General features: G+C 47.8%; 1 protein-coding gene across 2 annotated transcripts in view; it reads left to right on the forward strand.

The window, feature by feature from the left end:
* LOC104875278 (pentatricopeptide repeat-containing protein 1, mitochondrial) overlaps positions 1-14,783 on the forward strand; it is a 20,017-nt gene that overhangs the window by 1,398 nt on the left and 3,836 nt on the right. For both annotated transcript variants that reach the window (XM_010642727.2, XM_010642728.3), the window contains exons 2-6: positions 2,278-2,759; positions 5,545-5,685; positions 8,710-8,928; positions 10,500-10,601; positions 13,117-13,824. In XM_010642727.2, the coding sequence (XP_010641029.1) occupies positions 2,304-2,759; positions 5,545-5,685; positions 8,710-8,928; positions 10,500-10,601; positions 13,117-13,824 (1,626 nt within the window). In that variant the 5' untranslated portion in view covers positions 2,278-2,303. The remainder of the gene's footprint in view (positions 1-2,277; positions 2,760-5,544; positions 5,686-8,709; positions 8,929-10,499; positions 10,602-13,116; positions 13,825-14,783) is intronic.

Here is a 14,783-nt window from a genome sequence, read left to right on the forward strand (position 1 = left end):
GGGATCAAACTCAGGCCCTTGGCGCTTGTGAGGCAGGTGCTGGAACCACTGAGCTAAATCCCCAGCCCTTCAGCTCTTTTTTTTTTTAATTAAAAAAATTTTTTTGTTGTCCCAACAAATGTAATGCAAACCCATGTATAATTTTAAATTTCAAGTCATATTATATTAAAAAGAAATTATGAAATTAGTGTTATATATTATTTAACTTACCATATCTGAAGTATTATTTTAGCATTTATAAAAGTTACAATACTTCGTGTATTCTATACTATGTTTCAAAATCCTTAAAATCCGATATGTATACACATTTAGAGCAGTCTCTGTTCAGACTGGCCACATTTCAAGTGCTCAGTAATCACATGTGGCTAGTGGTTGCTGTCTTAGCACAGTTCTTGCCCATTTGCCCAGATTTTGCAGAAAAGAAATGCTTGAGTTAGGTTCCTTTTGCCAAAGACAAAATGCCAACACTCTTTCTCAATAATAAATGATAATAGCTATATCTTTTGAATGCCAAACAGTATGCTAAAAAAAAAAAATGTCAATTTATGCCAGTCATGGTGGCACATGCCTGTAATCCTAGCAATCTGGGAGGCTGAGGCAGGAAGATCACAAATTCAGTCCAGCCTAGGCAGTTTAGCAGTTTAGACCCTGATTTAAAATTAAAAATGAAAAGGAAGCCGGGCGTGGTGGCACACGCCTGTAATCCCAGCACTCAGGAGGCTGAGGTAGGAGGATTGCTGTGAATTCAAGATCAGCCTGGGCTACATAGTGAGTCCCAGATCAGTCTCAACTACATAGTGAGACCCTGTCTCAAAAAAATCAAAAAAGAAAAAAAAAAAAAGAAAAGAAGCTGGGGATACAGTTCAGTGAGAAGGCCTTAGATTTAGTCCCCAATCCTGAAAAAATTAAAACATCTCAATTTAATCTTTTTGTTGTTGTTGTTTTGCGGTACCAGGAATTGAACTCAGGACCTCGAGCTTGCAAGGCAGGTGGAAGCACCACTGAGCTAAATCCCCAAGCCCTCCATTTAATTTTTTTTTTTTTTTTTTTTTGAGACAGGGTCTCTCTATAGTTGAGACTGACCTGGAGCTCACTATGTAAACCAGGTTGGTTTTGAACTCACAGCAATCCTCCTGCCTCAGCCTCCTGAGTGCTGGGATTACAGATGTATGCCACCACGCCCAGCTCAATTTAATCTTGTAGTTGAAACATTCTTGAGGCAAAGGAAGGTCAAGGAACAGGTCTCAACACAAAGCCAGAGCCAGGACTTGAAACTCAGCTCTGACTTCAGTGCCTGTGCTCATGGATGATGATTTCAGTGTCCATATCTTATGTCTAACAAGTATTTGCAGTACCAGTGCTGCAGTGCTCTGTGGGTGACATTATTGTTAATCTCAGCGCAGAGATGTCTTGCTTACTTTTTGTTTCTGAGACAAAATACCCAACACCCACAAATTAAAGAAGGAAAGCTTATTTTACCTCACAGTTTATGAGGTTTAAGTCTGTATTCAGCTGGTTCCAAGGCAGGGCAATGTGGCAGAAGAGAAACAGTCTATGGTAGGGCAGGCAGCAAAGCAGTGAGCCTCCCTTTTCCTTTTATCCCATCCAGGCTACAAGCCTATCGGTTGGTAACAACCATACCGTGGGTGGGCTTTCTCATTATCCATATCCAGAACTGTACTAAAGCAATCAGTGGATTTTTTTTTTTTTTGTAGTTATCACACACCCTTAATCCATATTCACACACTGTAGATCCAGCCACCTCCAAAAAGCTCTTATCTTTGAGCACATGAGGCTTTCGGGGGAGATATATAGATACAAGCCATAATAAGAGGCCAGTGATTAGGTGTTTTTTTGATTTGTGACAAGATATCACTAGGTAATTCAGGCTGATGTTGAACTCACTATGTAGTTCTCCTGCCTCAGCCTTCTGAGTGCTAGGATGATAGGCATGCACCATCATGCCCTGTTGTATTTTATTTTTGTTTTTTGTTTTTTTCCTGTGGTACTGGGAATTGAATTTGTTTTGTTTTTGAGACAGGGTCTCACAAAGTTGCCTAGGCTGGGCCTGAGCTTGTAATCCTCCTGCTTCAGTCTCAGAGTGCTGGAATTACAAGTGTGCACCACCACACCTGGGTCAGAGTTGTTTGCAAAGCTGGAATCTGAGCTGAAACTTTTCTGCCTTTCTGCACTCACAACCATTTCTCTGTCTTCTTTCTGCCTTTTGTGACTGTGTACCTGAGTTGATTTCCTTGTTTTTCCTGACTTTTGTTCCAGGTGCTAGTGGAACAGGAAAGCCAGAGATGGACCTTGTGAGACTTGCCCGGCTCTTCTCCAGCCCCTGCCCCATGGGACTGTCCATCCTCCAACACCTCAACCCTCTTGGAGCCCGATGGGGAGCAGGCAGGGTGCAACTTGCTATGTGGCAGACCTGGCCGGTGTCAGCCTGTTATAGTTTTTCTTGTCAGCTTCCGCCAGGCCAGGGGAGCCATAAGAATGTGAGGAGCCTGCCTTCTGACCCAAGCCAGGCCAGCCCTGTGGCCCCTCAGGAGGAAGAGGAGGAAGAAGGCTTTGGCATGCTCTCCGACAAGTACTCTTCCCGGAGGTTATTCCACAAATCAACAGCCCAGTTTTATAACCTGCGACTCAGGGAACAGAGTGTTGAGAAAGAGGAACTGGAGCCAAAACTGTGGCGGGGCCGGAGGAACACCCCGTACTGGTACTTCTTTCAGTGTAAACGCCTGATCAAGGAAGGAAAGGTGAGGGAATCTTGGGATTCTTCTTTCTGGTGGGCAGGTATTTTGTGTATTTGGAAAGCAACCCAGCCTTCCCAGGTGCTAATTGTTGGTGTGCTCAGCACTCGGCCCATGAGCTTTATCTATCTTCACTCACCCTGGTGATCCATCACCTTGTGGCATTGAGTATCCCCTGGCCACTGCAGTTCTGCTCATATCTCCAGTCCTGGCCTTTATGTGGATGTCTGATCTGTACATCCAGCTGCCTACATCTCCCTTATTCTTTGTTTTTGTTTTTTTTTCCTAGTACGGGGGATCAAACTCAGGACCCTGCACCTGCCTTGTGAGGCAGGCATAGCACCACTGAGCTAAATCCCTGGCCCACATCTCCCTTATTTTTATCCACATACCTACCTGTGCAAATACAAGCCTGAAGTTTTTGTCCCCCACCTTGTGTTCCCCACAGTTCACTTGATTGAATTCAAGGCCTTTGCACTGAGCTATACTCCCAGCCCTTTTTTATATTTTATTTTTAGGCAGAGCTTCACTGAGTTGCCCAGGATGGGCTCAAACTTGTAATCCTTCTGCCTCAGCCCTGTAGAGTTCTGGAATTACAGGCATCCACCAGCGTGTTTGGCTTTCCCCATATTCTTTATCTCACTAAATTGACAATACCATTATTCCGCTTCACCCAGGCCACATTTCCTTAGGTCATGCTTCTTTCTTCTCTTTCTCTTACCAACTCTACCTCCACACTGTTCCACCACTATTTCTCAGAGCCAAACCCTTGAATGCCCAGGAATAGCCTTCTCAACCTCCTCAGCTATTGAGACACTGTCCCTGGCCACCTGCTGCTTGTATCATCTCATGTATCATCTTGTGTGTCGCTGACTGCTCTCAACACAGAGCTGTCCTGTTGAACAGAAAGCCATTCTCATTAATCATCTTCCCAGAACTCCCAGGGTATTCAGTGGTGTTAATGTTCATTTTTTGGCTGGGGACGTAGCTTAGTAGTAGAGCACTTGTACAGCATGCTTATGGCCTTAGGTTCAATCCTCAGCACTGAAAAGGAAAATTACCTGTCTCTGTGGGAGGTATGGTTTAATAATACGGTGCTTGCCTAGCTTGCTTGAAACCCTGGGATGATACCCACAACACAAAAAGAGTTGGGTGTGGTGGTGCACACCTGAAATCCCAGCTGTGTGAGAAGCTGAGGCAGGCAGATTGCAAGTTCAAGCCCAGTCTGGGCAACTTAGTGATCTAGCAAGACACTATTTCAAAATAAAATTTAAAAAATGAGCTGGGGATATAGCTCAGTGCAAAAGCCATGGGTTCAATTTCCAGTACAGCAAATAAAAAATAAATTTTAAAAGCTCAGTTTCTTGGGAATTTATAGTGGTATTACTGTATATTTATATTTGGAAATCTCTTCATGGTACGTACTGAAGATCATATGGATGAAATGGTAGGGTGTCTGGGATTTGCTTTTAAAATGCTATTTCGAGTTGGGTATGGTGGTGCATGCATGCAATCCTAGCACTTGGGAAGTAAGGCAGGAGGATTGCCACAAGTTATGCATTGGCTGCGTAATGAGTTCAAGGCCAGCTTGAACTACATAGCAAGACCCTGTCTCAACAAAACAAACAAAAAAATGCTGCTTGGACCTGGGCACAGTGGCACACATTGCTAATCCCAACTATTTGAAAGACTGAGGCAAGAAGATTGTAAGTCGGAGGCCAGCCTGGGCAACCTAGCAAGACCCTGTCTCAAAATTAAAAAAAAAAAAAAAAAAAAAAGTTAGAGATATAACTAACTTAAAGGTAGAGCACTTTCCTGCTATGTGTAAGGCCCTGGGTTCAACCCCTGTATTATAAAAACAAAAACAAGAAAAACACCAAAAAAGCCAGGCATGGTGGCACACACTTGTAATCCCACACTCTGGGAAAATGAGGCAAGAGAATCACAAGTTCAAGTACAGCCTGGGCAACTTAGTTACTTAGCAAAAGCCTGTCACAAGTCCCTTTCTTTATCCCTCAAAATAAAGGGATGAGGAAGCCTAATGTAGTGGCATATTCTGTAATCCCAGCACTTGGGAGGCTGACGCGGGAGGATTGCTGAGCTCAAGGCCAGCCTGACTACATAGCGAGACCCCATCTCTAAAAACAGAGGGTGGGCGATTTGGCTCAGTGGTTCTGCTGCTTGCCTTGAAAGCGCAAGGGCCGGAGTTCAATCCCTGGTACCAAAAAAGCATATGGAGATATAGTTTAGTGCAAAGGCCTGAGCATTACCACAGTAAATAATAACTAGGCAACCATGCTGTTTGGAAGGGGTTTTCAGTCTATAAGTGAAATAGGATTGGCCACACATTTGTAATCATTGTAGTTATATTCTGTCTGATTTTGTGTACATTTTGAAATTTCCATAATGAACAGTTAAGAAATAAAGAAAAGCCAAAGTCCTCACAATGGCTTATGAAGCTAACAAGATATACCACTCCATCCTCCACCCCTCCATTACCTCTCCACTCTCCTCTCCACCCCTCTCTTACCCTACAACAGTCACCCTAGCACTTCACTTATTCAGCTCCCACGCCTATTCCTGCCTCAGGGCCTTTGCACTGGCTGTTCCCTCAGCCATGTGCCTCCCTCCTCACCTTCAAGTCTTGGTTCACATGTCCCCTTCTAGATAGGGCCCTGCTTGGCTGTATTCCCCACATCCTTCACTTTCTGATTTATTTTTTTGTTTATAACACCTATCATGTTTGACACATTATGTATTTTCTTTTGTTTTTGTCTTTACTCCCTCCCAGCTGGCCGAGGCTCTGGACCTGTTTGACAGGCAGATGTTGAAAGAGGAGCGACTGCAGCCACTCGAGTGTAACTACACCGTGCTGATCGGGGGCTGTGGAAGAGTTGGCTACCTGAAGAAGGCCTTCCGGCTCTACAACGATGTGAATTGGAGGCTGGGGTGGACAGCAGGTCCCAGGGTTGTCATGGGCTTCAGGAGCAGGAAGAAGTGGGTCTAGATTAAGCATGGCCTTTGCTGATATGTTTCCTTGGGTGGGCGATTTCAGCTCCCTGGCACCAGATTCTTCAACTGTCAACTGGAGGTGATCCTGGGAGATGAGCTGAGATGAAGTGCAAGTCCTTTAGCACAGCCCACAGGGCCCCTTCTCTGCTGCCATGCCCAGTTGACTTAAGGTCTTTTTTACCTTCTACATGCACATGCGTGCACTCTGTTTCCAAGTGTATGCCTTTGAAAAGGGATTTTATTTCTTCAGGAAGATCACTTTACTTTCCTCTCATGTATCTCTTGAGTATATCATTGTTGTCACTGTCAGAACCAGGAAGCAGTTTCCTGCATGAGCCCACAAAAAGTCTCACCTCTGAGGACTGCGGACTCTTCCTGGAGAGAGCCAGAGTCTAGAGGTTCTTACTCCAGTGGGAGCTCCTAGGAACCCAAGCCTGATGATCTGTAGCAACAATCCAGGGAGAGAAGTTGCACTTACAAATAGAAAAGTAGCATCATGGCCTTTAAAAGACTGGTTGGTTGAAAAGCATTCAGGTGCCAAAGAGCAGACAGAGAAGGGGAGTGGTTGTGGTTCTTGGTCACCACCCTGAGGATCTTTTTGTTTTGTTTTGTTTTTGATTTTTGGTTTTTGAGACAGGGTCTCACTGTGTAGTTCAGACTGCTCTGGAATTCACTGTGTAGCCCAGGCCGGTCTCAAACTTGCAGTAATCCTTCTGCCTCAGCCTCCCAAGTGCTGGGATTTATAGTCGTGCGCCACCACACCCAGCAGCCCTGAGGATCTTTTTTTTTTTTTTTGGTACGGGGGATTGAACTGGTCCTGCCACCAAACCGCTGAGCTAAATCCCCAGACCTGCCTGAGGATCTTTAAGTGACTACCCTGTGTGTCACCTTCTCAGAGAAGCCCAGGCCGTGCTTTATCAGTACGGGGGAGAACTGGTCCTGCCACCAAACCGCTGAGCTAAATCCCCAGACCTGCCTGAGGATCTTTAAGTGACTACCCTGTGTGTCACCTTCTCAGAGAAGCCCAGGCCGTGCTTTATCACTTTGTTGACTTTTTTATTTATTTGTTTTGTGATACCAGATATTGAACTCAGGACCTTATGCTTGTGAGGCAGGTGTGGTATCACTGAACTAAATATCCTCAGCCCTGTTGCCTTTTTTTTTTTGATACCGGGATTGAACTCAGGTCCTTGTGCTTGCAAGGCAGGCTGTAGAACCACTGAGCTAAATCTCCAGCCCTCTGTTGCCTTTTTTTAATGACTTACTTTTTCTAATAAACATTTCACTTTGGAATAATTTTAGATTTATAGAAAAGTTGCAAAGACAGGATAGAAAATTCCAACTATATGGGCGTGATGATACATGCCTGTAGTCTCAGAACTCTGGGATGTTGAGACAGGAGGATTATAAGTTTGAGACCACCTTGGGCTATTTATCAAATTACTGAGACCCTGTCTCAAAATACAAAAGGGCTGGGGTTGTAGCTCAGTGTCAATGCCCTGGGTTCAAGCTCTGGTACCAAAAATGAAAGAGAGAGAAATACACCCCTTACCCAGTTTCTACCTTGTTAATATCTTACTCTGTGATAGTATATTTGTCAAAACAAGGCAGGCAACATTGGTGTGTGGCTGTTAACTAAGCCCCAGACAGACCTTGTTTGGATTTCACCAGTGTTACCACTGCCAGCCTCTATTTCTGTATCCAATCTGGGCACACATACTGGCTCTTACTCTGGCTTTTGCAATCTATGACATTTTCTGAGTCTCTTCTTTTCTCTGTGACCTTGATAGTTTCAAGGAGCACTGGTCAGGCATGGTATAAACTGCCTATCCATGTGTGTTAAGATGCTGCTGCTTCATGAAGAGACAGGAGTGTGGCTTTGGGAAAGGGACCTCAGAAAGGTGAAATGTTCTTCTTATGAATATGAAGTCAAATAACATCACTGATGATGTTCACCTTGGTCACTTGGTGAAAGTAGTTGGTAGGTCTGATTGTACTTTCTCTTTTGCCCTCTCTGTCCTGTTTTCCATTGTCCTCCACAGCCCTCATATCTCCTTGTGACTCTGCAGTGTGACTCCCTTCTTGTGTGGATGCTCAGTGAGAATGGACTGTGTCCGCCTTGCTCACTGGGGCTCTGAGGGCAAGTGGGAGTCCTTAGTCCATGTCTACTGAATACAAGCTACATGCGGCCTGTACATCTTCCTATAAGGACGACTCAGCCTCTGAACTTTTCTAATAAGGAACTTGAGGCCCAGAAAGACGAAGAGACATGACCAAGATAAGACCAAGTCCCTAGATGAGAGCGCTGGAGTGGGAGCTGGAGCTGAGATTTGATCCCTGAGCAGCCTGGTTCTAGAAAGCTCTTTGCAGTCCCTCCATGTCTTGTCACTGCCCTCAGTGATCAATGGCCTTTCTCTGGCCAATAGTGCTTGTCTTTCACTAGGACATTTCTAGACTCAAGTGCCAGCCCCAGCCGCCAGGAAGCTTGACAACTGTGTGTGTCTCAGGTCAGGGGCCGCCTAAGAACCCCAGACTCTACTCTCCTGCTGACCCCTGCACCTCCTACTCAGGATGATGACCTCATCCCCAGTTTCCTGAGAGCTCCTTTGTCCATGACTCCTCAGCTAGAGTAGATAGCTAGATCTTTCCCAGCCAGATCCACTCAGTGGCCCTTTCCCAGTCAGGGTGACCTCTTCTGGCCTAAGGGTGGAGACTCCAGACCTAGAGCAGGTCCAGAGAGAATGGTTTCTCTTTGGCACTTCCCAGGGTACAGGAGCAATTTTTAGGGTCCCTCTGGTGAAGAAAACCGATTAGATACTAGATTTTGATGTGGTCTGAGACTAGTTGAATGTGGTCATGAAGAGCTCTCTAGGGTGCTCTGGGGTGGCTGCTCATTTCTGTCTATCTGATCCTGGATCCACCTCTGTTTCTGCCATCTTAACAGATGAAGAAGCGAGACCTGGAGCCCTCCGATGCCACATACACTGCCCTGTTTAATGTCTGTGCCGAGTCTCCCTGGAAGGACTCAGCTCTGCAGAGTGCCCTGAAGCTCCGACAACAGCTCCAGGCCAAAAACTTCCAGCTCAATCTGAAAACATACCATGCCCTGCTGAAGGTGGCTGCCAGGTGTGCAGACCTAAGGATGTGCCTCAATGTATTCAAGGTGGGGACACTCCTCCTTCTGGCTCCCCCAAAGGGTCCCAGCCCCACATGACAGGGTAAGGTAGAAGCTGACTTCTCTCCCGCAGAAGGCTCAGGAAAGATAAGACAGCCACCCGGGCTGGGTTGTGGGGATTCTAGATTAATCCAACAGTACCCAGATCTCAGAGGCCTGAGTCTCACACCCAGTAGGCTGTGGGACAGAGGAGCAAGAGAGTGGCAAGGGTAAGGTGGACAGGTCCAGCAAGCATGCTGGGACAGTGAGAGTAGGTTCTGAGGGACTAAAGAAAAAAACCTGAGCTGGCTTGTGGGAGAGAAGGTGCATTAAGGCATTAATAGCCACTGGGCTTGGTGCACACCTATAATTGCAGCACTCTTGAGGCTGAAGCAGGAGGATCATCAAAAGTTTGAGGCTAGCCTGGGCTACATAGTGAGACTTTTTCTCAAAAACAGAAACAAAAAGGAAAAGTCTAAAACAACAGCAAAGAACAGAGTTAATTTGCGAATTAGTAGCAAGAAAGCATAAGGTCCAGTGGTTGTGAGCTGGACAAGAAAGTTGCCAGAAGGTACTCAGAATGTCCACTAGCAGCAGGCTGGAATAGTTAATCACCAGAATGTCCAGGGGCAGGGGGACAGACAGGAAATTGCCAGAAGATTCAGTGGTGGCAGGCTGGACAGGAAATTGCTAGAGGGAGCTCAAAGTGTCCAGTATTGGCCAGGTGAACTATAGTACCCCAGGGAGCTCTGTTCTGCACTCAGTTATTGCGGAGGGGGGAGTCTTAACAGAGTAAACTACATAGCAGTGACATAGGTAGCTTACTTTGTTTTATTGTGTGACCAGCATTCTAAGAACCATGACTTAGCACACAGTCAGGAAGGCATTTTCTACAGATAACACTAGTTTTCCTAGTTTCTAGTGTCCTTCAGATAATATTTATTTGGACAGTCCGGACCCTGTCAGCTTACAGTGGCCCCTTGACCTAGTAAGGGTCTTGGGAACACGAAGGGGCATTTCAAGAACAAGGTGCTAAATGCCCTTGTTTTTCTCAGGTGTGATATAGGCAGGGCTTCCCTGTACTGACCACAAGGACAGAGGAGGTAGAAGGAGTGTGGAGAGTAGGCCATAGCCAGCCCTGACATCTCGGGCCGGTGGAGACTAGAGCCACTGTGGGGCAGCACTATATAGTCATGGGGTTGATCCTAGGGTCCTGGGAAGCACATCCTTCCATAGATGAGAAAGCCAAGGCCTAGGACCTAAGCCTTCACGCCCACAGCAGGCCAGTGGGGGAGCTGGGACACAAAGCCCCCTCTGTGATTCCAGAACCTGGAGTCCAGGAGTTAAGCGCGTCCACTGGGCTGGTCTTTCCAGAGGAGCTGCCCAGATGTGCTGGGACCAGAGCTGGGGAGAAAGGTCTGGAGGCTGCAGGTGGAGCAGCCAGGTACATTGCTCAGGAGCTGGTTCTGACAGACCCCAGATGGATGGAGCTGGTCCTGGCCCACGTGCGTTAGATGCCATCTGGCCTAAGCCTGGGCCAATCTTGGGTTCTCAGTGGGACTGCCTTGTTCCCCTACCAGGAGATCGTCCAAAAGGGGCATATGCTCACAGAGGAGACCTTCAATTTCCTGCTCATGGGCTGCATCCAGGACAGAAAGACCGGCTTCCGACATGCTCTGCAGGTCTGTTCCTCCCACCCTGCCTTCTTGGCCTGCCTCGAGCATGAGCCTGTGCTAGGGGTGCTAGATGACGATCCTGGACGTATTTCCCGAGCACCTACTACTGCCCCATGCTAGGTGGTTTTATTTGTTTTGTTTTGTTTTTTGAGACAGGGTCTCGCTATATAATTCAGGCTGGCCTTGAACTCCTGGCAGTCTTCCTGCCTTAGCCTCCTGAGTATGAGGTTGTAGGTGTGCACTATGGTACCTGGCCTAGTGTTTTTATATTTGCCATCTTCAGGCCTTCTCAGCAGCCATTGCAGGGAACCTCTCCCCCTTTTTTATAGATGGTAGGCAGAGCAGTCTCTTGAGTGAGGCTCAGGTCTCTTGCTCTGCTGGGTGGGCAGGCCAGACTCTCTAACCCTGTGGTCCCTGGCAGTCTGGGGTCCGCCCCCCTTTTTTTTCAGGACTGAGGATTAAATCCAGGGCTTTTACACTAAGTGTATCCCCTGGCCTTTTTATTTTATTTTATTTTGAGACAGAGTCTTGCTAAGTTGCCAGGCTGAGTTTGAATTTGTGATCTTCCTGCCTCAGCCTCCCACAGTGCTATTATAGGCATGGACCACCATATCTGGCTTGTTAGCCTAATTTTGCAGGTGAAGGAACTAAGGCTCACAGAGATCTGAGGTCTTACAGCTCCTGAGACCCAGGGTTAAAGTGACATTCTTTTGATCTCTAATCCTGAATCTCTGCCACTATACTCTGCTGCTATGGGATACTGGGTATCCCTTACACTTCCTTTCTGTCAACCATTGCTTGAGGGGTGTGGCTGCCAAGACCCTGACCCTCAAGATCCTGCCCCATGGATGGTGGCCCCCTTGCAAGATTTGCTAGCAGGGGCCTGACTTGCTCCTCCCCACCCTTACACTCCTTTGATGAGGGCCAGATGTCAGATATGTATCCCAGCCCTAGGGATGGGTGCGTACTTCTGTGGATCCCACAGAGTGAGCCTATGTAGTGTGGTTAGGGGCACATCTATGATCCCAGCCCTCAGGAGGCTGCAGCAGGAGAATCTCTGTGAGCTCGAGGGCTAGCCTGGGCTGCATAGTGAGTTCAAGGCCAGCCTGAACTATGCAGCAAGACCCTGTCTGAAAAACCAAACCAAACCCAGAAATAGCATGGTCTCAGCCAGGCCTAGAAGCACATGCTTATGACACCAACAATCTGGGAGGCTGAAGTAAGAAGACTGAAAGTTTGTGCCCAGCCTGGGCAGTTAGTGACTTAGCAAGACCCTATCTCAAAAAAGGAGTGGGGATATAGCTCAGTGTGAAGGCCCTGGGTCCAATCCCCATTACCACAAAAACAGAGAAAAAAATGGCGTAGTCTGAGGTAGTATAGAGCTACCTAGGTGTGATTAGGGCTGTTTGTTGATCACACATTGAATGTACTAGATATGCTGTAGAGATAAGAATGATCTTGTCCCACAGGGAAATAGGCTCCTGGGGTCCAAGCTAGGAAGGGTGAGGGCTTCAGCTATAGCCTGCCTGACACTGGTGCTGTGCTCTGGCTCTGTGTCTGGCTCTGTCCTGACTTCTGCCCCGTCTCAAGGAGGTCTGGGACAGAGTGGGCAGTGGGCACTTGGGAGGTGCTCCTGAATCCCAGCCTCAGAGGTCAGCCTAGACTATTGTAGAACCTAGGCTCTCTGGCCATCCATCCCTTAGGGGAGTGCAGGAGAAGGTGCACAGGGACCCCAGGTAAATGAGCTCTGGGAGAGGGCAATGGGTTATAAGAACAATTTTGAGGAGGGGAGAGGAAAGTTGATGGTCCTATGAGGCCTCCTGAGGAGTTTCAGAGTTCCCTTAGTTCTTTTTCCAGACTTGAGTGTAGGGTTAGAAACATTCTTTTAGTTTGTTTGATTTCTTTTCTTTTCTTTTTCTTTTTTTTTTTGGTTTTTTTGAGACAGGGTCTCACTATGTATGTATGTAGTTGAGACTGACCTGGAATTCACTATGTAGCCGAGGTTATTTTCGAACTCACAGCGATCCTCCTGCCTCAATCCCTGAGTGCTGGGATTACAGTTGTGTGCCCCCATGTTCGGCTCTCTGTTTGATTTCTTTGAGATGAAGTCTTAGCTATTGTACGCAGGCTGACCTTGAACTAACTCTTGGTCTTCAGTGATCCTCCTGCCTCAGCCTCCTGAGTGCTGAGACTACAGTGTGCACCACCATACCATACTTTTTGTTGTTGTTGTTGTTGCTATAGCTGGGAATCAAACCCAAGGCCCTAATGCCTAATAGGCAAGAGTTCTACCACTCATCACACCCCAGCAGTAATTTAAGAAGTTGTGTGTGTGTGTGTGTGTGTGTGTGTGTAAGGGAGGATGCTGGGGATGCATCCAGGGCCCTGCCCCTGAGCTACATCCCTAGCCATCTTGTGCCTTTTGAGTTTGTGCTCTGACTGCCAGCTCAAAGTGCCCACCCCCACCAAAGGCTATTACCCTGCAGGAGCACTGAGCTGATGTTTGTCTCTCCCTGAGCAGGTGTGGAGGCAGATGCTGTATCTGGGGCTCAAGCCAAACCGACATAGCTATAATCTGCTGTTGACGGCAGCTCGAGACTGTGGCCTGGGGGACCCAGAGGTAGCCTCCAGGTTGCTCTTGAGGCCCAGTGAGGAGATGGTCCTGATCCAGCCCCGAGCAGGCAGTCAGGAGGCAAGGAGGAGAGGCCGACCTGGGGTAGGTGGTGGCATGCCAGCCAGACTGCACGTGGAGGCCCTGGAGAGGCAGCTCTTCGAGGAACTTTCACCAGCTCTGGAGGCTCCTCCAGAGCCTTCGGAAGCCACAGTGCCTAACAAGGCCCAGCCTGAAGAGGATACCAAGGCAGAGCCCAGCCACACTTCAGCCCTTGCCCTAGGGGCCCTAAAGCCACCTTCCTTGGACCCAGAGGTCAACCTCTTGGCCCTTGGGGCTATCTCCCTAGATGTGATCTCACTTGGGACAGTGACCACCTCTGCCGACAGGCTGGTCTTGATGGGGGGCCTGGATGGCTTCCTAGGCAAGATGGCAGAGCATGGGCTGCAGCCCGACATCAAGACCCTCACACTGCTGGCTGAGGTGGTGGAGCCTGGCAGCCCTGCAGAGTCCTCACTGCTGAGCATCCTGGACAGGCACCAGGTGGAGGCTGATGTGACGTTCTTCAACACCCTGATGAGGAAGAAGAGCAAGCTGGGGGACTTGGAGGGGGCAAAGGTAAAGGCTGAGGCTGGGACCTCTCCCCCTTACCTCTCTGACCTTTGCACCTGGAACGTGGCTCCTGTTGGCAGACACCTCTGGAGCCATGAAGCAGCCATACATGGCCCTTCCCTCCTGGTGGAGCTTAGGGACTGGTGCGGGGGAGGTGGGTAGGTGCTGTGGAACCGCCATGGCTGTGCTCGGCCAGGTGTGAGAATTCACTAGAGCAGCAGGCCCTGAGAGCTGCAGGGGTACCACTGAGTGTCCCTGCCTTCACGCACCAGGCCCTAACACTGTTTCTTCTGTGTTAGGTGCTCTTCACAGAGCTTCATGTCCATTTGCTTCTTTTTTTACCAGTCACACCAGAAGGTACTGGTGGGAATGTGAGGCTCTTGACAGGGATTTTTGTTGGTTGGTCTTCTTTTTTTTATTTTGGTATCGGGTTGAACTTGGACCTTGCGGCTTGCTAGGCAGGCAGTGAAACCACCGAGCTAAATCCCCAGCCCTGTTGTTTGGTTTTTTTGTTTGTTTTTTGTTTGGTACTGGCAATCGAACTCAGGACCTTGCACTTGTGACAGAGGTGACAGAACCACTGAGCTAAATCCCCAACCCTTGATTTTAAAACTTTGAGACAGGGTCTCAATAAATTGCCTGGGTTAGGCTTGAACTTGGGATCCTTCTGCCTTAGCTTCCCAGAGTGCCAGGATTTTGGGAATGTACCATGATGCCCAACATGATAGTGTTTTCTCTTATTCCTAGGATGTTTTTGTGTGACTTTTGTCTTTTTGAGACAGGGTCTATGTATGTAGTTCAGACTGGCCTTGAACTCACTAGGTAGCTCAGGCTGGCTTTGAACTCAGCAATCCTACTGCCTCAGCCTCCCAAGTGCTAAGATTACAGGTGTGTGCCACCATACCTGGCTTATGTGATGATTTTTTTTTTTTTTTTTTTTCCCAAGCGCCACCCCAAAGCGCATT

The sequence above is a fragment of the Fukomys damarensis genome, unplaced genomic scaffold (genome assembly GCF_012274545.1).
Source record: "Fukomys damarensis isolate Sample0158 unplaced genomic scaffold, DMR_v1.0_HiC HiC_scaffold_17, whole genome shotgun sequence".
Classification (NCBI taxonomy): domain Eukaryota; kingdom Metazoa; phylum Chordata; class Mammalia; order Rodentia; family Bathyergidae; genus Fukomys; species Fukomys damarensis.